The sequence below is a fragment of the Callithrix jacchus genome, chromosome 22 (assembly GCF_049354715.1).
Source record: "Callithrix jacchus isolate 240 chromosome 22, calJac240_pri, whole genome shotgun sequence".
Taxonomy (NCBI): domain Eukaryota; kingdom Metazoa; phylum Chordata; class Mammalia; order Primates; family Cebidae; genus Callithrix; species Callithrix jacchus.
In genome coordinates, this window is record NC_133523.1 from 29,938,649 (window position 1) to 29,962,292 (window position 23,644).

The window sequence follows — 23,644 nt, forward strand, 5'->3', positions numbered from 1 at the left end:
GGTCTTGCTATATTGCCCAGGTTGGTCTCAAACTCCTGGGCTCAAGTGATCCTTCTAACTTGGGCTCCCAAAATGCTGGGATTACAGATGTGAGCCACTGTGTCTGGCCTTGTTATTTATTTATTTATTTATTTTTTTAGAGATAGGGTCTCTGTTGCCCAGGCTGGAGTGCCGTGCAATCACAGCTCACTGCAGCCTTGAACTCTTGGGCGCAAAGAATCCCCCTGCATAAGGCTTCCGAGTAGCTGGGACTACCGGCATCTGCTACCATGCCTGGCTAATCTTATCTCTTTGATTTACTGATAGTCCAATTACAATCTGCCTCTCCAAGTTTAGCTCCAAGTTTTACTACTTCTTGGGCTATTTCCTAGCGTTGCCAGCCCTACATCAGGAACCCGGGTAATTTTTACCCTGGAGACTTGCTTTTTTCCTTTGGGAAAGGTAGAGAGCTTTTTACTGATTGTCCATTCTCTCAAATTGATTTAGAGGTTCTTTTCATTTCCCCCCTAATCCTCAAGTGGAACCAGATCAAAAGTTCTGAAAATGCATTTTTAAAATGGTGACTTTGCCGTTTCATTATTACCTTTTTTTTTTTGACGGAGTTTTGCTCTATTGCCCAGGCTGGATTGCAGCGGTGCAATCTCAGCTCACTGCAGCCTCCGCCTCTGGTTCAAGTGATTCTCCTGCCTCAGCCTCCTGAGTAACTGGGATTATAGGCATGCACCACCATGCCCAGCTACTTTTTTTTTTTTTTTTTCCTAAGATGGAGTCTCATTCTGTTGCCAGGCTGGAATGCAGTGGCAGGATATCAGCTCACTGCAACCTCCTCCTCCTGGGTTCAAGTGATTCTTCTGCCTCAGCCTCCCGAGTGGCTGGGACTACAGACATGCGCCACCACACCCAGCTAATTTTTGTATTTTTGGTAGGGACAGGGTTTCACCATGTTGTCCAGGATGATCTCAATCTCTTGACCTCGTGATCCACCCACCTTGGCCTCCCAAAGTGCTGGGATTACAGGTGTGAGCCACTGTGCCCAGCCTAATTTTTATATTATTAGTAGAGATGGGGTTTCACATGTTGGCCAGGCTGGTCTTGAACTCCTGACCTTAGGTGATCCACCTGCCTCGGCCTCTGAAAGTACTAGGATTACAGGTATGTGCCACTGGCCCTGGCCACCTTTCCTTTTTATACATGTGGTTTTTTGTTCAATCTTTTAAACAAAAATGTTAGTTGTTAGAGGCTCCTTCCTGCAGATCCCAGGAGTTCCTGTAGTGGCCAGTAGAGTAGCAGCGGTCCTCAGACCCCGGCCGCCAGCGGCCCCAGGCCACACTGATCAGTCGATGAACATTTCTCCCTTTCTCCTCTTGGGAGCCACATTTCCACCCCTGCACTGCTGCTTGGCTTTGATCTCCACTCCCCTTCCTGTGCTAGGACTTGGAGCCATGGCTGTTGTGGGGACTGGAAGGCAGCATTAGCACTGGGGACGTGGCATTATATCTGGTCATTGTTTGCCAAAAGCTCGTGTCTGTGTTGATCTGGGACTCCTGTTCCCTTCTCTCCTGGTGATCTTGAAGTGCTAACGTGGTTTCCAGTCACATCCTTTAAGTAGCTTTATCCCTAAAGATGACAGGCAGACCCTAAAACCTGGACTCAGTGTGACACCTTGTTTTTTAAAGGCTTTTGGTGTAGGTGCCCTGGAAGAGGAAGACGATGATATCTATGCCACAGAAACTCTATCCAAGTATGACACTGTTCTGAAGGACGAGGAGCCTGGAGATGGACTCTATGGCTGGACAGCGCCCAGGCAGTATAAAAACCAGAAAGGTAATTCCACGGATGCAAACCTGGTGGCAGAACCAAGCATCAGCGTATCAGGAAGGAGGGGCTGCAAGAGCGATACAGGTCAAAGACACAGGATGAGAAGCAAAACAGAAGTGAGGCGTGGGAAGTGAAACAAAGGCAGGATTCAGACCTGGCCAAAGCCAAAGCCAGTTGTCAAGGTGGGGCCCAGGTGGGAAGGAGCGAGAGGTGTATAATCAGGGAAAGAGAGAATGCCTAGACCAGTGGCCACATGGCTGCTGAGAGCTGGCAGTAGGTTAAAGGGAAGCACCCAGACCTCGACGAACTGGGCAGGCGGCCAAAGGAGGCCAACGCACATGGCAGGTCAGAAGGTCAGGTCAGGGGTCCAGGAGGCAGGTACACCAACAGCCTGCAGCTAGATGGAGCTGGGTGCCCAGTCCATCTCCTCCCTTGAGTCCCTGGCTCTGAGGGGGTTATTGTTGGAATAAGAGGCCAACATCTCTCAACACAACCTTAACTTCAAGCTGTGTTGACATTTCAAGATGGATCAGATCCTGTGGTTCAAAGTCGCATTCCAGTTGTTTCCAGAAAAGGTGCAGAGGCAGACAGTGTAGAGTTGGTATTAGTGGCATGTGATTTGGAGTCAGTCACACCTGAATTTGGATGCCAGCTCGCCACTGCCCAGCTTTGTGACCTTAGGCAAGTCTATAACCTCTCTGGGCATTGAAGTCCACATTTGTAAATTGGAGATAAAATCCACTCTAGAGGTGGTTGCGAGAATTAAGTGGTATAACTCAGTGTTTGGCATAGAACCTGCCCCAAAGACTGAAGAAATGGCACCACCTATTCTTTGGTTATCGTACAGTCATGTGTCACTTGACTGGGATGGTATGACAGGGAACCAGGATTTTACATAGGATGCTGGAAGGGCATGTGTACCCAGTGTTAGGAGACTTAACCTCTGGGAGGTCAGTGGGTTGCTGTTACTTCCTCTTTTTTTCTTTCAAATTTTTTTTCTCTTGAGTCGTTTAGCTTCTGAGCTTTCTTCCCTTTGCCTTCCTATAGTTTCTAATTTCTCTCCCAAAACTATGAATTATTTTTATATAACTTAAACAAAGATATGTTAATATATCATAATAGACTACCAATTTTTTTTTTGAAGATGGAGTCTCACTCTGTTGCCCAGGCTGGAGAGCAGTGGCACCATCTCGGCTCACTGCAACATCTGCCTTCTGGGTTCAAGCGATTCTCCTGCCTCAGTCTCCTGAGTAGCTGGGATTACAGGAATGTGCCACCATGCCTGGATAATTTTTTGTATTTTTAGTAGAGACTGGGTTTCACCATGTTGGCCAGGCTGGTCTTGAACTCCTGACCTCAGGTAATCCACTCACATCAGCTTCCTGAAGTGCTGGGATTACAGGCGTGAGCCACCAGCCTGGCCATGGTTGTTTTTTAAATTCTTATATTTTTTTCCCATGATCAGTAGGGCTCTAATGAATATTTTTCTGGTTCTGTCTGTATGCACATTTGTTTATTTCTTCAGAATTCTTCAGAATGAATTCATAAACATGAAATTTCTGGGTTTTGAGAGAATACAAATTCTAAGAATGTGAAATTGAATCCCACATTACCTGAAGAAATTTTAGTAAGTTCTAGATGCTTAAAAAAAACCCAACATGCTGGGCGCAGTGGCTCATGCCTATAATCCTACCTCTTTGGGAGGGCGAGGCGGGTAGATCACGAGGTCAGGAGATTGAGATCATTCTGGCCAACATGGTGAAACCCCGTATCTACTAAAAAATACAAAAATTAGCTGGGTATGGTGGCGTGTGGCTGTAATTGTGGCTACTCAGGAGGCCGAGGCATGAGAATCGCTTGAACCCAGGAGGCAGAAGTTGCAGTAAGCCGAGATCGCACCACTGCACTCCAGCCTGGTGACAGAGCGAGACTCCATGTCAAAAAAAGAAAAAGAAAAAAAAGCCCAATATGAGTCAAAGCACAAAGAATTGTTTTATGGGGAGGGGAGTGATATGGCGGTGCTGAATGATGAGTGGCTAAAAGCCTTAGCTCATCTGCCCTGCGGGCTGTTTCCTGCTCCAGGGCTGAGCTCCTAGCCCATATAAGAGCTTGTGATAGTCATAAAAGGGGCTTTTGAGTGCAGAGAATGCAGTTCATATATGAGGACTTTTGGCAGAACCACTACAAGGAAAACCTTGAGAATCAAATCAAAGGGCTTTTGTTGATGCGGTTGTCTCTATGACCAGGAGACAATCCCCAGCTCCGGGACAGAGAGCATTGGCCATTCAGTTTCCTATGGCTGTGATCTTTATGTCTTCTTAGAATTTTGTTTGAGAAAAAGGCATATGTCCCCTTTAATTTGTACTAAGATGAGATTACAGGCTGACCTGGTGGCATTGCCTTTTGTCCCTATTTGGATTGTTGCTAAGGAGAAGGCCAGGTAGTCACTCCGTAGTTCTTCACCTAGTTTTACACATGATGCGGTCACAGTTGTGATTTTTATTTTTCCCCATACTTGTTCTCTTGGTGGTTTTTCTTGAGATCTTTTACTCCATGGGGTATACCCTTTGGTGCCCCTAAGGTCCTTTTTTTTTTTTTGAGATAGTACTTTTGCTATCTCCCGGGCTGGAGTGCAGTGGTGTGATCTCAGCTCACTGCTACCTCTGCTTCCTGGTCAAGCAATTCTCCTGCTTCAGCCTCTTGAATAGCTGAGATTATAGGCACCTGCCACCTTGTCTGGCTAATTTTTGTATTTTTAGTAGAGATGGGGTTTCACCATCTTGGCTAGGCTGGTCTTGAACTCCTGACCTTGTGATCTACCTGCCTTGGCCTCCCAAAGTGCTGGGATTATAGGCATGAGCCACCTAAGGTACTTTTTCTAAAAGTTACGTCAGTAACTTGTCTGGGAGGACCACAGCCTGTGACCTGGGTAGCCTAAAATGTCAAGGGTGGTGTGGGCTGGGCCTTCGTCACTGAGTCAACAGAGGTGTGGGGCTTTGCATGCTACTTATTCTTCCCTTTACTGGTACAGTTGAGTGATATCATGTATGACATGTACTATTTACGTTCTTAGAGATAAGAATGTCCAACACTGACATGTTCTGTCTTATTCTAATCGTCTCTGCTTCTGGAATTAATCAATGACATCATTTTGTAGAATCAGAGAAAGACCTTCGATACGTTGGCAAAATTTTGGATGGATTTTCCTTGGCTTCTAAACCTTTATCTTCTAAGAAAGTAAGAAAAACTTTTTTCTTGTTTTACTGGTTTAGTGCTTAAAATATTTGCTGCTATGTGATCTGAGTTCTATTAACAATGGGAAAGATAAGTAAATTATGTTTTTAAAACAACAACAGCCTAGTTACTAGTGATTGTCTAGAAAAATAGACTGGGTATGGTGGCTCACACCTGTAATCCTAGCACTTTGAGAGGCCGAGGTGGGTGGATTGCTTGAGATCAGGGGTTGAGACCTATCTGGCCGACACAGTGAAACACTATCTCTACTAAAAAAATTGCCAAAATTAGCTGGACGTGGTGGCTGTAATCCCAGCTACTCGGGAGGCTGAGGCAATAGAATTGCTTGAACCTGGGAGGCAGAGGTTGCAGTGAGCCAAGATTGTGCCACTGCACTTAATCCAGCCTGGGAGACACAGCAAGACTCCATCTCACACACAAAAAAAGAAAAACATTCTACATGAGAAATATCAGGGCCAGGCACAGTGGCTCATGCCTGTAATCCCAGCACTTTGGGAGGCTGAGGTGGGCAGATCACCTGAGGTCAGGAGTTTGAGAACAACCTGACCAACATGGAGAAACCCCATTTCTGCTAAAAATAAAAATTGGCTGGGTGCAGTGGCACATGCCTGTAATCCTAGCTACTTGGGAGGCTGAGGCAGGAGAATGGTTTGAACCTGCGAGGCAGAGGTTGCAGTGAGCCAAGGTTGCGCCATTGCACTCCAGCCTCGGTGACAAGAGTGAAACTCTGTCCCAAAAAAAAAAGGAAAGGAATATCAGTCAGTAGCTACATTGTGATAAAAGTGTCTAATTGCTAATATTTTAAATTCAAACTTTGAGTGGCTATTTACATTAAGAGAGACATACATTAGAAACCGTGGAAGAATGAAATTGCCATGATTCTAGGGGAAATGTAGGTTAAGGAAAAGTGGAAAATATGAAGAAAGCCAGCTAACCTATAGCCCTGGCTTCTCCCCATGCTCTGAAGCTAGCATGGGCAAGGTTCTCTGACCGCTTCAGCTGAGCCGAGCAGAAGGGAGAGAAGCCATGTGCAGGTGGCTGATGTTCCAGGAGAGCTCTGGCCGGGCACGGGGGCTCACGCCTGTCATCCCCGCACTTCAGGAGGCTTAGGCAGGTGGATCATGAGGTCAGGTGTTTGAGACCAGCCTGGGCAACATGGTGAGACCCTGTCTCTACTAAAAACACAAAACAATTAGCCAGGCATAGTGGTGGGCACCTGTAGTCCCAGCTACTCAGGAGGCTGAGGCAGGAGAATCGCTTAAACCTGGGAGGTGGAGGTTGCAGTGAGCTGAGATCACACCACCGCACTCCAGCCCAGGCAACAGTGTGAGACTCCATCTGAAAAAAAAAAAAGAGAGCTCTGCATGCCTTTGCAGATCGCTTTGTTTTTGTGAGATGCTGTCACAGCTACATGTGAAGCTCTGCTCTTAGGCCATATCTCGCTCTTCCTGTAACCACCAAAGCCACATGCTTACAAGCACACTCGGGAGGGAGTTGGGGTGCTGGCCAACCCAGGAAGGGTGCCTGGCCATCTGCCTTGTCAGCATTCCTGTTTTAGAGTGTTTCATGCTTTAATCAGCTTTTTGTTGTTTTATTCAGCAAATATTTGTTCAGTACCTCTAAGGGTTGGCCTGTAGTTGTCCGGGGCATGGGAGGCCAGGGGACAGCTTTGATTTGTTTCATTGTGATAGTTCCTGTGTTGTGATAGCCAGCAGAATATATCTAGGACAGTGCTGGGCACACAATAAGCTGTTATTATTACCAGAAATGTCAAATAACATTAATAGAAAATGCATGTCTTTTACATATATGAAAAGGAAGCATAAGGCTGGGTGTGGTGGCTCACACCTGTAATCCCAACACTTTGGATGGCAAGGGGGATATGGGGGTAGGAGTTCAAGACCAGCCTGGCCAACACGGTGAAACCCTGTCTCTACTAAAAATACAAAAATTAGCCAGGCGTGGTGGTATTTGTCTGTAATCCCAGCTACTCGGGAAACTAAGGCAGGAGAATTGCTTGAGCCCAGAAGGCAGAAGTTGCAGTGAGCCAAGATTGTGCCACTGCACTCCAGCCTGGGCGACAGAGTGAGACTTCGTCTCTAAAAAGAAAAGGAAACATAGTTTAAAAATGATGGAGAAGCACTCACTGGTCCTTAGGATAAATAGGCCAGCCTGGCCCCAGATAGCTCCCATCCGACGAAGGTGACAGTCACACAAGTATAGAGTCATGGGACAAAGATCCCTAAGTGGAGAGATACAGTCTTGGGGGTTCCTGGTGGTTTGCTAGAGTAGAGCTTTGGGCAGGAAGACTTCAGAGGAAGACTGCATTCACCTAGCCTTTCACACACAGATTTAGATGGTTCTCTGGATCTGAGGCTAGAGGTGAAACGGAAGAGTGATTTGGCAGAGAGAGAGAGAGAGAGAGAGAGAGAGAGAGAGAGAGAGAGAGAGAGAGAGAGAGAGAGAGAGAAATATACTTTCAATCCAAGGCCGGGTGTGTGGCTCATGCCTGTAATCCTAGCACTTTTGGAGGCCAAAGCAGGTGTATTGCAAGAGTCCAGGAGTCTGAGAATGGCTTGGGCAACATGGCGAAACCTCATCTCTATTAGAAACACACACAAAAATTAGCCAGGTGTGGTGGTATGTTCCTGTAGTCCCAGCCTCTTGGGGGCCTGAGGTGGCAGGATTGCTTGAGCCTGGAAGGAAGGTTGAGGCTTCAGTGAGCCAGGATTGGCCGCTGCATTCCAGCCTGGGAGAGAGTGAGACCCTGTCTCAAAAAAAAAAAAAGGAAGAAAGAAATACTATGAATCCCATGGAGGATAGAGAAATTTCAGGCATACTCCTCTTTTCTGCCATGCTCCTCTGGGTTTTTGTGTGGTGGTGACATGAGAGGGTTTTCTGGCTGATTTGGGGGTCTGTCTCCAGAAGGCGATGAGGCTAAGGTGATAAACAACAGGATTTCTTGACAGTGATAGCACCACTCTTGATGGACTCTCACTGTGGCAGGGGCTTCACCCAGGCTGCTCCTTAACAACCACCTGGGGAGCTTCAGGAACTCCCGTTGTATCAGACTCTCTGGGGTGGGGCGCAGGCATCAGTATAGTTACAGCTCCCCAGGCGAATCCAGCATGTACCTGGGCCTGAGAACCAGAGTAGAGAGGCATCAGGAGAGCGGGCTCGTAGCTCTCAGCTACGGAGTTAGTTCATCATGGACTTTAGCTTTCACGTAGCTTAAAAATTCAGTGTGAATTTGCGGGGGGGGGGGTGGAAATAGTAAAGAAGAGTCTAGAAAATAGCTTAAATAACAAACACATGGGTTTGTTAGACCAAGAACAAGGGAGACCATTTAATACAGTTATTTAACAATATCTGATACTTTATTTTAACTTGTCTGCTATGCCATCATTCATGCCTGTCAGTATTAGAAATCCCCAAATTTCCCAAATATATTTCAGTTTCACTTCAGTTAACTTTTAAATCAAAATTTTTAAATTCCTGTCTCCACTGCCCACCAGGTTCCTAGGCCAGGTCCTCTCAGTTTTACCCACAGTATTCATAGTAATATCTTGGATGAAAAAATAGGCTGGGCGTAATGGCTCATGCCCGTAATCCTAGCACTTTGGGAGGCCAAGGCAGGTGGATCATTTGAGGTTGGGAGTTTGAGATGAGCCTGGCCAACATGGTGAAACCTTGTCTCTACTAGAAATCTAAAACTTAGCCATATGTGGTGATGTGTGCCTGTAATTCCTGCTACTTGGGAGGCTGAGGTAGGAGAATCACCTGAACCCAGGAGGCAGAGGTTGCAGTGAGCCAAGATCTTACCACTGCACTCCAGCCTGGGTGACAGAGCAAGACTGTCTCAAAAAAAAAAGAAAGAAAAAAATAAGGCCTGAAGCTTCAATTTGGAAGTGAAACATAACTAGAAAAAAGAATTCTGAATTTAAAAATAACTAGTTGTTGTTGTTGTTATTATTATTATTATTATTGATATAGAGTTTCACTCTGTCACCCAGGCTGGAATGCAGTGGTGCAATCTCGGCTCATTGCAGCCTCCACCTCCTAGGCTCAAGCAGTTCTCCTCATTCAACTTCCCAAGTAGCTGGGATTACAGGCATCTGCCACCATGCCTGGCTAATTTTTATATATTTAGTAGAGATAAGGTTTCACCATGTTGGCCAGGCTGGTCTTGAACTCCTGACCTCAAATGATCCACCTGCCTTGGCCTCCCAAAGTGCTGGGATTACAGGTCTTCCCAAAATGCTGGGATTACAGGTGTGAGCCACTGCACCTGGCTGTTATTTAATAATTATTATCATTATTTTTGTTTGAGACAGAGTCTCACTCTGTGACCTAGGCTGGAGTGCAGTGGCACAGTCTCAGCTCACTGCAACCTCTGCCTCGCAGGTTCAAGCAATTCTCCTGCCTCAGCCTCCTGAGTAGCTGAGATTACAGGTGTATGCTACCATGCCCAGCTGATTTTTGTATTTTTAGTAGAAATGGGGTTTCACCATGTTGGCCAGGCTGGTCTCAAACTCCTGAGCTCAGATGATCCACCCACCCTGGCCGCCCAACATGCTGGGATTATAGGCGTGATCCACTGCACCCGCAATTATTTTTTAAATAATTCTTTTTAGTTTTGTATAGATGGGGTCTCACTATGTTGCCCAGGCTGGTCATGAACTCCTGGGCTCAAGCAGTCCTCCCACCTTGGCTTCCCAAAGTGCTAGGATTATAGGAGTGAACCACTGAGTCCAGTCATTATTTTTCTTTTATGCTTTGAATAGTACTTTTTTAGGTTTTCTTATGTACAGTGGGCCTGTCCTGTCTGTAGGCCCTCACATTTCTGATCTATTGTCATCTTTATTGTTCTCATCCTATAAAACAGGCAGATTAGCTTCTCTCTGTAGAAATGGGTGGGAGGAGGCTGGGTGCAGTGACTCATGCCTGTAATCCCAGCACTTTGGGAGGCTGAGGTGGGCGGATCACCTGAGGTCGGGAGTTGGAGACCAGCCTGACCAACCTGGAGAAACTCCGTCTCTACTAAAAATACAAAATTAGTAGTGCATGGTGGCGCATGCCTGTAATCTCAGCTACTAGGGAGGCTCGGGCAGGAGAACGCTTGAACCCGGGAGGTGGAGGTTGCCATGAGCTGAGGTTGCACCATTGCACTCCAGCCTGGGCAACAAGAGCAAAACTCTGTCTCAAAAAAAAAAAAATAGAAATGGGTGGAAGAATATTCAGAATGCCTGATCCCTGGAACACAGTGGCTCTCGTGACCCTCCAGGTCCAGAGGGGATGCTGGCTGGACCTCTGGCCTGCCTGTTCTTGTGCTGCCTGTCTGCTGGATGTTAACCTGGGAAGGGGCATGGTTAACAAGGCTCAGAGTTAACATGTTTTCCTGATTAAATCAAACATAATCTTGCAACCTATATTTTCTGGGTTTTGTCTTGTTTTGTTAAGATCTACCCACCCCCGGAGCTGCCAAGAGACTATCGACCAGTGCATCATTTCAGACCCATGGTGGCCGCCACCGCCGAGAACTCCCACTTACTGCAGGTATTATCAGAGTCCACTGGAAAGGCAATGCCTGACCCAGGGACACACAGTAAGCACCAACTGAATGCCTCCAAACGGGCAGAGTTGCTCGGAGAGATGCCTGTGCAAGGTATGTGCCATGGAGAAGACTGGAATCATTACATTTAACATAACTCAAGTTATCAAAACCAAAATCGAAAGTTGTTTTCCCACTGAAGTTTTTTATATGAATTTGTATTCCTGAACTATGGAAATAACACTGTTGATTGTAAATGGCATATGTAATAATGTGCATATCTTTTACTTCTTTTTTCAAATTTTAAGTATTTATTTATTTATTTTGAGATAACATCTGTCACCCGGGCTGAAGATAGTGTCTCGATAACTCTCTATAACCTGGAACTCCTGGGTTCAAGCAATCCTCCCACCTCAGCCTCCCAAGTCGCTGGAACTCTAGGCATGTGCCACCACCACACTTGGCACTTTTTTTTTTGAGACCGAGTCTCGCACTGTTGCCCAGGCTGGAGTGCAACGTCGTGATCTCCGCTCACTGCAACCTCTACCTCCCAGGTTCAAGCAATTCTGCCTCAGCCTCCCAAGTAGCTGGGATTACAGGCCGCCACCACGCCTAGCTAATTTTTTGTATTTGTAGTAGAGACAGGGTTGCACTGTGTTGGCCAGGCTGGTCTTGAACTCCTGACCTCGTGATCTGCCCACCTTGGCTTGCCAAAGTGCTGGGATTATAGGCATGAGCCATTGCAACTGGCACATTAAAAAAATAGTTTTTTTAAACAGAGGTGGGGGTTCACTCTGTTGCCCAGGCTGGTCTGGAACTCTTAGCTTCCCAAAGTTGCTGGAATTATAGGTTTGAGCCTCTGCGCACGGCCAAGGCTGTTTTTATGCCTTCAGTTTGGTTGAAGTCATTCAAATCACAACCTTTATTGTTGCCCTATTTTTTCCTTTTTTTTTGAGACGGAATTTTTGTTCTTGTTGCCCAGGCTGGAGTGCGAGGCTAGGTTCACCGCAACCTCCACCTCCCGGGTTCAAGCAATTCTCCTGCTGGGCTTACAGGCATGAGCTACCACGCCCGGCTAATTTTCTGTATTTTTAGTAGAGATGGGGTTCTCCATGTTGGTCAGGCTGGTCTCGAACTCCCAACCTCAGGTGATCCACCCTCCTCGGCCTCCCAAAGTGCTGGGATTACAGGCATGAGCCACCATGCCCGGCCCTGCTTTTTTCATCGCCCTCCTCTATTGAGGACTGGCATGCTGCTCCTTTACTTCCTTCCTGTCTTCACTGTCCTCTGAGCTCCTGGGCCAGGTCCTGGCATGGGGTTAGCACCCATGAGTGTTTGTGCCACAAATGAGGGCTTGCTGGGGAGCTGCAAGCGGAACCAGGGCTAGTTGTGGCAGACTGAAGGTCTGGAGCTGGGGATGTCAGGTTCTCCATCCTGGGACCACTCACATGACCTGTAAGTGTGCGTGTGTTAACTTCCGTTTTTGCTGACTGTAAAACAGGAATCTTAGCTGGGCACAGTGGCTCATGTATGTAGTACCAGAACTTTGGGAGGCCAAGGTGGGGCGATCTCCTGAACCCAGGAGTTGAGACCAGCTTGGGAAATATGGTGAAATCCTGTCTCTACAAAAAATACAAAAAGGAGCTGGGCATGATAGTTGTGTGTCTGTGGTCTAAGCTACTCAGGAGGCTGAGGTGGGAGGATCACTTGAGCCCAAGAGGCGGAGGTTGCAGGGAGCCATGATCACACCACTGTACTCCAGTCTGGGTGACAGAGTGAGACCATGTCTCAAAAAACACATAGGGATCGTCTGGGCATGGTGGCTCGTGCCTGTAATCCCAGCACTTTGGGAAGCCAAGGCAGGTAAATCATCTGAGGTCAGGAGTTCAAGACCAGCTTGGCCAACATAGTGAAACCTCATCTCTACTAAAAATACAAAAAATTAGCCAGGCATGGTGGCGTGCACCTATAGTACCAGCTACTCAGGAAGCCGAGACTGGAGAATCGCTTGAAGCCAGGAGGCAGAAGTTGCAGTGAGCTGAGATCATGCCACTGCACTCCAGGCTGGGCAACATAGCGAGACTCCATCATAAAAAAAAGAAAAAAAATTCTGGGTGAGATGGCTCACACCTGTAATTCCAGCACTTTGGAAGGCCAAGGCGGGTGGATCACTTGAGGTCAGGAGTTCAAGACCAGCCTGGCCAAAGGTTTAGAGATGGTGAAACCTCATCTCTAAAAAAAAAAAGAGGAATCTTATTTTATCATTGTCTAGTCCACAGGGATATATGACTATAAATGAAACACTAAACATAAAATGCTCATCCTCAATTATCTAAATTTGTAATATTGAAAATGTATGTACAGAGAAATGTAAATGTGATTGTCTTATGACTCTTTTCATCTCTTCTGATTACTGTTTTATTTAGGTTCAGCTACTTCAGTGTTAGAATTTCTGTCCCAAAAAGATAAAGAGAGAATCAAAGAAATGAAGCAGGCATCTGACCTTAAAGCAGCTCAGCTCAAGGCCAGGAGTCTGGCCCAGAACGCCCAGAGCAGCCGAGCCCAGCCCTCCCCTGCAGCAGCTGCAGGGCATTGCTCTTGGCACATGGCATTGGGTGGTAGGATGGCCACCCTAAAAGCCAGCAACTTCAAGCCTTTCGCCAAAGATCCAGAAAAACAAAAGCGATATGAAGAGTTTTTAGTACACATGAAACAGGGTCAGAAAGGTGGGTGCTGGGCCTGGGTCTCCTACATCTCAGCCAGGGCAGGGTTATGATCTCACTCTTCCCATCCTAGACCCAGATTGACAGTTGAAGTATCTCAGTCTGTCAGTGTTTTTGCTTTATCCTGCTGCAAACAGTGCAAAGGTTTCAGGCTCTTGACATCAGAAAGCAAGAACAGTTAGCTTATGTTCATATCTCAGGCCAAAGCTAACTGTTTAACAGAGAACACAGCTGGCGGTGGCCAGTGCTAACTTACAGACCATTTGGTGTTTGCAAGTCCTTGACTTGTATTTCACATTTCACATCAACATCATCTTCCACCTTATCTGAAGATCCTGACCATCCACTCCTGACTCATAGTCTAAAACTGGACTTAAAACAATAGTTAGCTATTGAACCATTACATAGGGAAAAAAAATCACTTTGTGGTCTGTGAAGTAAATATGGCAAGAATGAGGAAAGGGGTTGCTGTTGTTTTTTTTTGAGACAGAGTCTCACTCTGTCACCCAGGCTGGAGTGCAATGGTGCGATCTCAGCTCACTGCAATCTCTGCCTCCCGGGTTCAAGCGATTCTCCTGCCTCAGCCTCCTGAGTGGCTGGGATTACAGGCGCGTACCACCGCGCCCAGCTAATTTTTGTATTTTTAGTAGGGGGGGGTTTCAACATTTTGGCCAGACTGGTCTCGAACTCCTGACCCTGTGATCCACCCGCTTCGGCCTCCCAAAGTGCTGGGATTACCGGCATGAGCCACCGTGCCCAGCAAGGGGTTGCTGTTGTATGCAGTAGTCCTTGTGAGACGTTATCAGTAAATTATAGGGTTGTTTTTTGAAAACAGATCTTTACGGAGTGTAAAGTCTATTTACTGTGCTTTAATGCTCTACTAGGAACCTACATCACTAATGTTTATTGGCTTAAAAAAAATTTTTTTTAAAGGCCAGGTGCAGTGGCTAACACCTATAATCCCAACATTTTGGGAGGCCAAGGAGGGTGGATCATCTCAGGTTGGGAGTTCGAGTCCAGCCTGACCAACATGGAGAAACCCTGTCTCTACTAAAAATCCTGCCTCTACCAAAAAAAGAAAAAAAAATATATATATATATATATGCTTTTAAAATTTTTTTTAATTTTTTTTTTTTGAGATGCAGTCTTGCTCTGTTGCCTAGGCTGGAGTGCACTGGTGTAATCTTGGCTCACTGCAACCTTGGTTCACTGCAACCTCGGCCTCCTGGGTTCAAGTGATTCTCCTGCCTCAGCCTCCTGAGCAGCTGGGATTATAGGGGTGCGTCACCATGCCCAGCTAATTTTTGTATTGTTAGTGGAGACAGGATTTCACCATGTTGGCCAGGCTGGTCTCAAACTCCTGACCTCAAGTGATCTGCCTGCCTAGGCCTCCTTAAGTGCTGGGATTACAGGCGTGAACCACTTCGCTTGGCCTAAATTTTTTTTAAAAGCATGATTTTGAAGGAAAGAGCAATATTACCTGCCAAATTCCCATGGTCATAACAACAAAGATAAGGACTTGTGAAATAGACAGGGATACAATGGTGCCCAGCAGATGTTCTCTTATAAGCCCCATGTTTTTCTGAGAAGTGAAGCCACTTCTTATTTTCTGTCCCAAAGATGCTCTGGAGCGCTGCCTGGACCCCAGCATGACTGAGTGGGAGCGAGGCCGAGAACGGGATGAGTTTGCCCGGGCGGCCCTGCTGTACAGGTCTTCCCATTCGACCTTGTCCTCCAGGTTCACTCATGCCAAGGAGGAGGACGACTCAGATCAGGTTGAAGTCCCTCGAGACCAAGAGGTCTGTTGTCATCATGTCTCTTACCTTGTAAACTTTAATATTAAAACACTGCCTAGCCAAATATACACATATTGAGATGGAGTTTTGCTCTTGTTGCCCAGGCTGGAGTGCAATAGCATGATCTTGGCTCACTGCAGCCTCTGCCTCTAGGTTCAGGCGATTCTCCTGCCTCAGTCTCCCAAGTAGCTGGGATTACAGGCATGTGCTACCACACCCAGCTAATTTTGTATTTTTAGTAATGACAGGGTTTCTCCATGTTGGTCAGGCTGGCCTCAAACTCTTGAGCTCAGGTGATCCACCCGCCTCGGCTTCCCAAAGTGCTGGGATTACAGGCATGAACCTCTGCGCCTGGCCCTTTTTTTTGGAGGGGGGGAGGGGACCGAGTCTCACTCTGTTGCCCAGGCTGGAGTACAGTATCATAATCACAGCTCACTGCAACCTCTGCCTCCCTAGTTCAAGCAATTCTCCTGCCTCAGCCTCCTGAACGGCTGGGATTATAGGCGCCTGCTACCATGCCCAGCTAATTTTGTGTTTTTAGTAGAGATGGGCGTTTCTCCATCTTGGTGAGGCTGATCTCAAACTCCTGACCTCAGGTGATCTGCCCACCTCAGCCTCCCAAAGTGCTGGGATTCTAGGCGTGAGGAACCGGACCTGGCCCCTAGCCAAATATTTTTAATCCCTCAGTGAGAAGATCAAAAGGTACATGGTATAGGAGAATAAGAAACCATTTTATGCCTTAGTGTCCAGTGTACTGGAGCAAAAATGTTACAGCATAAGCTTTCTCACAGTTCTAGAAGATTGCCTGAAATTCTAAATGGGAAAGCAGTCAGGTCAATGTGCGGCCACTTGATAAAACAGAATGCATGTCCTTTCCCAGAATGATGTTGCGGACAAGCAGTCAGCTGTGAAGATGAAGATGTTTGGGAAGCTCACCCGAGACACGTTTGAGTGGCACCCTGACAAGCTTCTGTGTAAAAGGTTTAACGTCCCTGACCCTTATCCAGAGTAAGTTGGATAAACCTTCACATCAGTACAAAACGTATTCTTGATATTAATTTTCCTCTTACATACTCATATAAATTACTCTTGTTTTTTCTACATGAACTTATTTGTATATCCCTGGATACACAAATCTATACATTTTGTAGATTTGCTTTGATAAATTACTTCTATAATTTGTTACTAAAAATCTGGATAGCAAGCTTTATTGCATATAGAAGCTATGAAACTCAGATATGTCAAGTTACAAAAGCATCATGCCTCTCTCATTTGCCACCTTATTACTGCTCATGTGGTTTACATTTATAATGTTACTTATATTTTCTAATTATCATTATAAAAGTTAAACACTTTCTTATTTGGTTAATAACACTTCAAGAGGTGGGGTGTGATGGTGTGTACTTGTAATCCTAGCTTGGGAGGCCAAGGCAGGAGGAGGATTGCTTGAGCTCAGGAGTATGAGGCCAGCCTGGGTAACATAGTAAGACCCCATCTCTAAAAAATCAAGCAAACAAACAGAACACTTCAAGATAGTAGGCTGGGTGTGATGGCTCACGCCTGTAATCCCTACACTTTGGGAGGCTGAGGAGGGTGGATCAGTTGAGGTCAGGAGTTTGAGACCAGCCTGGCCAACATGGTGAAACCCTGTCTCTACTAAAAATACAAAAATTAGCTAGGTGTGGTGGCACGTGCCTATAGTCCCAGCTATTTGGGAGGCTGAGGCAGGAGAATCTCTTCAACCTGGGAGGCAGAGGTTGTAGTGAGCCGAGATCACGCAATTGCACTCCAGCCTGGGTGACAGATTAAGACTAATCTCAAAAAAAAAAAAGATAGCATATGCAGTCGAACCAGAGACTTTGTCAGAAACTTTAGGTATATTTTTATCAGTGGAACTTTTCCTTAATGGAAATCCATTTTCAAAGTTAAATTCTTGCCCTTACCATAATGAAAAAACTCAGGGGACCTAAAAGCCATCCAGATTCTCAAACTGCTTTGAGAAGTGAAAGCATCCTAGGGGGGCGACTTTTTAGTCTTGCAGAAGATGCGGAAAACTTGAGATGGAAAGCTTTTCAAGAGGTGGATTTTATCCTACCAGTTATTATTAAATTGATTCTTTTTTCAACTCCCAGTTCAACTTTAGTTGGCTTACCAAGAGTGAAGCGTGATAAGTACTCGGTCTTCAACTTTTTGACGCTCCCAGAGACAGCTTCCTTGCCCACCACTCAAGCATCAAGTGAAAAAGCATCACAGCACCAAGGTCCTGACAGTGAGTAGGGCGTCCTTGGGGTCTCCAGTTGACGAGGGCCTCAACCCCTAGCCTGTAGGAAGACAGAATTAAAGGGTAATGTAGTCCTGATGATATGAATGAATGGTGCATATTCTCCCTCTGTTGAGAGAGTTGCTCTTATTAATAACTTAGCTCGTGTTGTAATGGTCCAGATATTTCCTCTCTGGGGTTGAGTCTCTGCCACCTATCTTCCCAACACCCCGCACGGTGCCAGGCCCCAGAGTGGGTACTCTGACATTCTGAGTGAATGACAGAGCAATGGTAAAGAACTTGCCTTCTCCTTGCTAGTGATGAATGTCCTGCCTTTCAGAATCAAGAAAACCATCCAGATGGGATACCTCTAAACACGAAAAGAAAGAAGATTCCATTAGTGAATTTTTAAGTTTGGCTAGATCAAAAGCTGGGCCACCTAAAGAGGAGTCCAGCCCCTTCGTAAACAAAGAGGAAGAGCGTGCACCAGAATCACCCACAAATAAGGTATTTGGGGCTTCCAGATTGTCTTTGCTATGCTGAGTGTGGCCTTTGCTTTTCTCTTTAGTGACTCACCAGCAGAGGCAGCCAACTATTGATCCATTAAAGGCCATTTGGCTTGTTTCTAAGTTTTGGCTCTAACAAATAAAGCTGCTGGGGGCATTCATGTGCAGGTTTTTGTGTGAATAGAAGTTTTCTTTAGAGTACAAACTTAGTAGTAGGAATCCTGGAAAATATGTACATGTGTATTTAACTTTATAAGAAGCTACCAAACTGTATTCCAAAGTTATTTTTGCTTTATGTATTTTGAAGTGCTATTGTTAGGTACATATACATTTAGGATTGCTATTTCTCTCTCTTTTTTTTTTGAGGTGGAGTCTTGCTCTGTCACCCAGGCTGGAGTGCAGTGGCATGATTTCAGTTCACTGCAAGCTCCGCCTCCCCTCTGGGTTCAAGTGATTTACCTGCTACAGCTTCTCAAGTAGATGGGACTACAGGTGTACACCACCATGCCTGGCTAATTTTTGTATGTTTAGTAGAGATGGGGATTCACCATATTGGCCAGGCTAGTCTTGAACTAGGATTGCTATTTATTTTTCATGAATTGACCTTTTTTTTTTTAAAAGATGAGCTTTTACTCTGTTCCCAGGCTGGAGTGCAGAGGTGTGATAATGGCTCCCTGTAGCCTCGAACTCCCAGGCTCAAGCAATCCTTCTGCCTCAGCTTTCCAAGTAGGTGGAACTGCAGGGACACACCACCATGCCTGGCTAATTTTTTTTTTTTTTCAGAGAAAGGGCCTCACTGTGTTTTTCCAGGTTGGTCTCAAACACCTGTCCTCAAACATTCCTCCTGCCTTGGCCTCCCCAAGTGCTGGGATTATAGGCATAAGTCACCATGCCCTGTTGACGTTTTGATACTATGTAATATCACTCTTTATCCCTGGTAATTTTCTTTAGATCAGTGTTTGTGTAGTATGTATTTTTTTCATTTTTTTTTTACTTTTTAACACATCTGTTTAATTATATTTAAGGTGGATTTCTTATGAACACCATGTCACTGAGTCTTTCTTAAAATACATTTTGATAATCTATAGTGAACATTTGCATTGAATGTGATTGTTCATATTTTTGGATTTAGGTGTATGATGTTATATTTTCTGTTTATCCCCACTTTTTTGTCCCTTCCCTCCCCCTTCCCTGACTTCTTTTGGATTACTTGAATAACGTTTTTTTTGTTTTGTTTTGTTTTTGAGATGGAGTTTTGCTCTGTCGTCCATGCTGGAGTGCAATGGCGCAATCTTGGCTCACTGCAACCTCTGCCTCCTGGGTTCAAGTGATTCACTTGCCTCAGTCTCCCGAGTAGCTGGGACTACAGGCGCACGCCACCATGCCCAGCTAATATTTGTATTTTTAGTAGAGACGGGGTTTTACCATATCAGCTAGGCTGGTCTCGAACTCCTAACTTTGTGATCCACCCACCTCAGCCTCCCAAAGTGCTGGGATTACAGACATGAGTGAATTATTCAGCCTACTTGAATAATTTTTAGTATTTCATTTGAATTTTTCTGTTTTTTTGGTGACTCTCAGGATTTTTGTTTTTAGTGATTGCTCGAGGGATTATAGCATACCTACTTACCTTTTTACAGTCTACTGAGAATTAAATGTTTTACCACTTCAAGTAGAATGGAGAAGACTTAGCACTCTGTAGGTCCTTTTACTCTCCTCCCTCTATGCTCTTACATACATGTACACACAATGAAAACTCCATCAAACAGTGGTGATCATTTTTGCATTTAGTCGTTACACATATTTTAAAAGAACTGACACAGAGATAATAGCCTACTCTGTTTAATCAGATATTTTCCATTTCTGTTGCTCTTTCTTCAGCCTTGAAGTTCCACGTTCCCCTTACCTATCACTTCTGTCTGAGGAACTTCCTTTATCATTTCTTTTAGACCAGTTTCAACAAGTGATTCTCTTAAATTTCTGTTATATGAGAATGTCTTATATTTTTGTCTTCATTCCTGAAGGATGTGTTTGCTGGAGATAGAATTCTGGGTTGATAATTTTTAAAAATTAATTTGCTACCTCCTCTGGGCTTTCATTTCTGATGAGAAATCTTCAACCATTCAGATTGTCTTCAGGCTGGGCAGGTGGCTCACATCAATAATCTCAGCACTTTGGGAGGCTGAGGCAGGAGGCTTATTTGAGGCTAGGAGCTTGAGACTACCCTGGGCAACATAGTGAGAGCCTATCTTTACAAAAAGTTAAAAAACTAGTTGGATGTGGTGGCATGCACCTGTGGTCCCAGCTACTCAGGGGGCTGGAGTGAGAGGATCACTTGAGCCCAGGAAGTCAATACTGCAATGAGCTATGATTATACCATTGATCTCCAGCCTGGGTGACAGAGTGACACCGTGCCTCAAAAAAAAACCCCCTAAAACAAATTATTCCTCTATACATAATGAGGTGATTTCTTCCCTACTTGCTTTCAAGATTTTTACTTGGTCTTCGGATTTTAGCTGTTTGATTATGATGTGTCTGGGTGTGAATTCTTTTGAGTTTATTTTGTTGGGGTTTGCTAAATTGCCTGAATCTGAGTTTGGAAACAGAAGAGAGGCACAGTGCTCTATTGCATTTTAGGGGATCCTTTGCAGTTCTGATTAATGACCAGTCCATGCGAAGTTTCAGCTGCTTTGACCTCATAAGCACATTCCACAGTTGTTGACTCAGAAACACCACAAAAATAAGAGCTATGTGAGTGATCACTGTTTAGTTGGGTGGTGTGTGGCTATGGATACCCAGGTACATGAACATAAACATAAATATATGTGTCTGGGAGTGTATTCTAGAATGTCTCCTCCCTTTTAACCTTGCTTCTGTATCCCTGACTCTTATTTTACTGTTAATACAGACAGTCAACAAAGGTGTGGACACACAGGTTGAAGGAGAAGGGAGCCGCCCATCCATGGACTTATTCAGGGCCATCTTTGCCAGCTCCTCAGATGAAAAGTCCTCATCCTCTGAGGATGAGCAAGGTGACAGCGAGGACGATCAGGCGGGCTCCGGGGAGGCCAACTTCCAAAGCTCCCAAGACATTGACATGGGGGAAACATCATCCGTGGTTCATGGTATGTCAGTATTTGAGACTCAGGGATTTAAAGGAGAAGATGATGCTCTAGGACAGCTGCTTCTTTGCTTACTCTGTAATCTTAAACTCACATCATTAGCAATCAATGATATGTCAACATATATATATATTTCTCTGTCTGTTTGTTTTCCTTGAAACAGGGTCTTGCTCTGTCCCCATGGTGGAGTATAGTGGCACAGTCTTGGGCTCACTGCAGCCTCCACCTCCTGGGCTCAAGCAGTCCTCCCACTTCAGCCTCCTGAACAGCTGGAACTATAGGCACGTGCCACCATGCCTGGCTAATTTTTGTATTTTTAGTAGAGACGGGGTTTTGCCATGTTGCCCAGGCTGGTGTCGAACTCTGTCGAGGAGACTAGTGTAGGAGACTCCATCTCAAAAAAAAAAAAAAAAAGGCTGGTGGCTCACGCCTGTAATCCCAACACTTTGGGAGGCCAAGGTGGGCAGATCACCTGAGGTCGGGAGTTCGAGACCAGCTTGACCGATATGGAGAAACCCCATCTCTACTAAAAATACAAAATTAGTTGGCATGGTGGCACATGCCTGTAATCCCAGCACTTTGGGAGGCCGAGGCGAGTGGATCACTTGAGGTCAGGAGTTCAAGACCAGCCTGGCCAACATGGTAAAACCTCAGCTCTACTAAAAATACAAAAATTAGCCAGGTATGGTGGTGCATGCCTGTAATTCCAGCTACTCAGGAGGCAGAGGCAGAATTGCTTCCACCCAGGAGGCTGTGGTTGCTGTGACCCAAGATGGTGCCACTGCACTCCAGCCTGAGACAGAGTCTCGCTCTGTCACCCATGCTGGAATGCAGTGGCGTGATCTCAGCTCACTGAGATCTAGTGAGAAATAAGGCACAGTGGCTCATCCCTATAATCCCAGCATTTTGGAAGGCTGAGGTGGGAGGATCACTTGAACCCAGGAGTTCAAGAGCAGCCTGGGCAACATTTCAAGAACCCATCTCTACAAAAAGTAATAAAATAAAAATATATATAGTTTCTTCTTAGGTGATTGCAAATACCAGCCTGTTTCCTTTTTCTGTGGAAAAAAATCCTGTATTTTTTATTATAAAGTCATCTATACTTGAATTTTAAAAGTTTAGAGAAATGTGGAAAGCTTGAATCTCTTGTAATTCCACTTCGCAGAAATAACCACTGTGGCTTTTTTTTTTTTTTTTTTTTTTTTTGAGACAGAGTCTCACTCTGTCACCCAGGCTGGAGTGCAATGGCGCAATCTCAGCTCACTGCAATCTCCGCCTCCCGGGTTCAAGCGATTCTCCTGCCTCAGCCTCCCAGGTAGCTAGGATTATAGGCGTGCACCATCATACCCAGCTGATTTTTGTATTTTTGGTAAAGTCAGGGTTTCACCATGTTGGCCAGGCTGGTCTCAAACTCCAGGCCTCAAGTGAATCCACCTGAAGTGGCCTCGCAAAGTGCTGGGATTATAGGCATGAGCCACCATGGCTGGCCAAAAATAACCACTGTAAACACTTTGATGTATAGTTTCCCAGACTTAAAATTTTTATATCTCTTCTATCTGAAAATACAGTAATCTGTTTAAAAAAACAAGATTATCAATGTGAATATGATCATTTATCTTCAAGGTTTTTTCTTTGATAATTTGAGTGACACTCATCTCTCACAGTTCTCTGGGATGGGACATAGTCTTACATTCCTGGTGGTTTGTAAGCTTCTTCCTTCTCAGATAACCCTTCCTGGGAGACACATTTTCACCCTTCAGGTCTTAGGGGAGCTAGGCAATGTGCCCACAGGCACACTTGCCATCCTATACCTTAGCCCTTTGTACCCTTGGTCACAGGTGCCCTCATGTGACTGACTTCCAGCTCCAGAGTCTGCAAGGGCAGTGCTGGGGTCTGTGTGTTCACTGCTGCATCCTTAGCACCTGGCAGATGTGAAGTGGTGTGGGCAAGCACACATTATCTGATGGCAACAGATATGAATGAAAGACACAGAGACATTAACATGGGGCAGATGAATAATATGAACACCCTGCTGTTTTTCAGCTCTTGTGCCAGCACCACAGGAGCCGCCACCTTCCTTCTCAATACAAAAGATGCAGATAGATGAAAGAGAAGAGTTTGGCCCTCGGCTGCCTCCTGTCTTCTGCCCCAGTGAGTGCAGAGCTCTTTGGTTCATCCGTTTTTTATCAGTGTGTGACTGCCCTGAGATGGGGCAGTGTGATTTACAGCCGACCAGACATGTGCTCGCTTCTGGTTTGTGTTTTCAGTGATGTTTTAAACCCGTTGTCTCCACCTAGTGCCTGAAATGATAGTTGTTCCTGTAAAGCTTCAGAGACCTCTAAACTTCATTTCCTTACCTGCCACTTGTTTACAGGAGGGTCCTAAGTATCTTATGTTATAGAAATATAAGTTTCTTGGCCAGGTACAGTGGCTCACGCCTGTAATCCCAGCAGCTTGGGAGGCCAAGGTAGATGGATCACCTGAGGTCAGGAGTTTGAGATCAGCCTGGCCAACGTGGCAAAACCCATCTCTGCTAAAAATACAAAAATTAAGGCCGGGTGCGGTGGCTCATGCCTGTAATCCCAGCACTTTGGGAGGCCGAGGTGGGTGGAT

General features: G+C 45.5%; 1 protein-coding gene across 3 annotated transcripts in view; it reads left to right on the forward strand.

Moving 5' to 3' along the window:
* GPATCH1 (G-patch domain containing 1) overlaps positions 1-23,644 on the forward strand; it is a 50,004-nt gene that overhangs the window by 17,471 nt on the left and 8,889 nt on the right. For 2 of the 3 annotated variants that reach the window (XM_002761989.5, XM_008987694.4), the window contains exons 8-17: positions 1,677-1,824; positions 4,976-5,055; positions 10,534-10,738; positions 13,051-13,350; positions 14,968-15,146; positions 16,024-16,151; positions 17,276-17,412; positions 17,744-17,910; positions 20,818-21,034; positions 23,075-23,182. In XM_002761989.5, coding sequence (XP_002762035.2) covers positions 1,677-1,824; positions 4,976-5,055; positions 10,534-10,738; positions 13,051-13,350; positions 14,968-15,146; positions 16,024-16,151; positions 17,276-17,412; positions 17,744-17,910; positions 20,818-21,034; positions 23,075-23,182 — 1,669 coding nt within the window. The remainder of the gene's footprint in view (positions 1-1,676; positions 1,825-4,975; positions 5,056-10,533; positions 10,739-13,050; positions 13,351-14,967; positions 15,147-16,023; positions 16,152-17,275; positions 17,413-17,743; positions 17,911-20,817; positions 21,035-23,074; positions 23,183-23,644) is intronic. The other variant, XM_054250580.2, reaches the window with a different exon arrangement.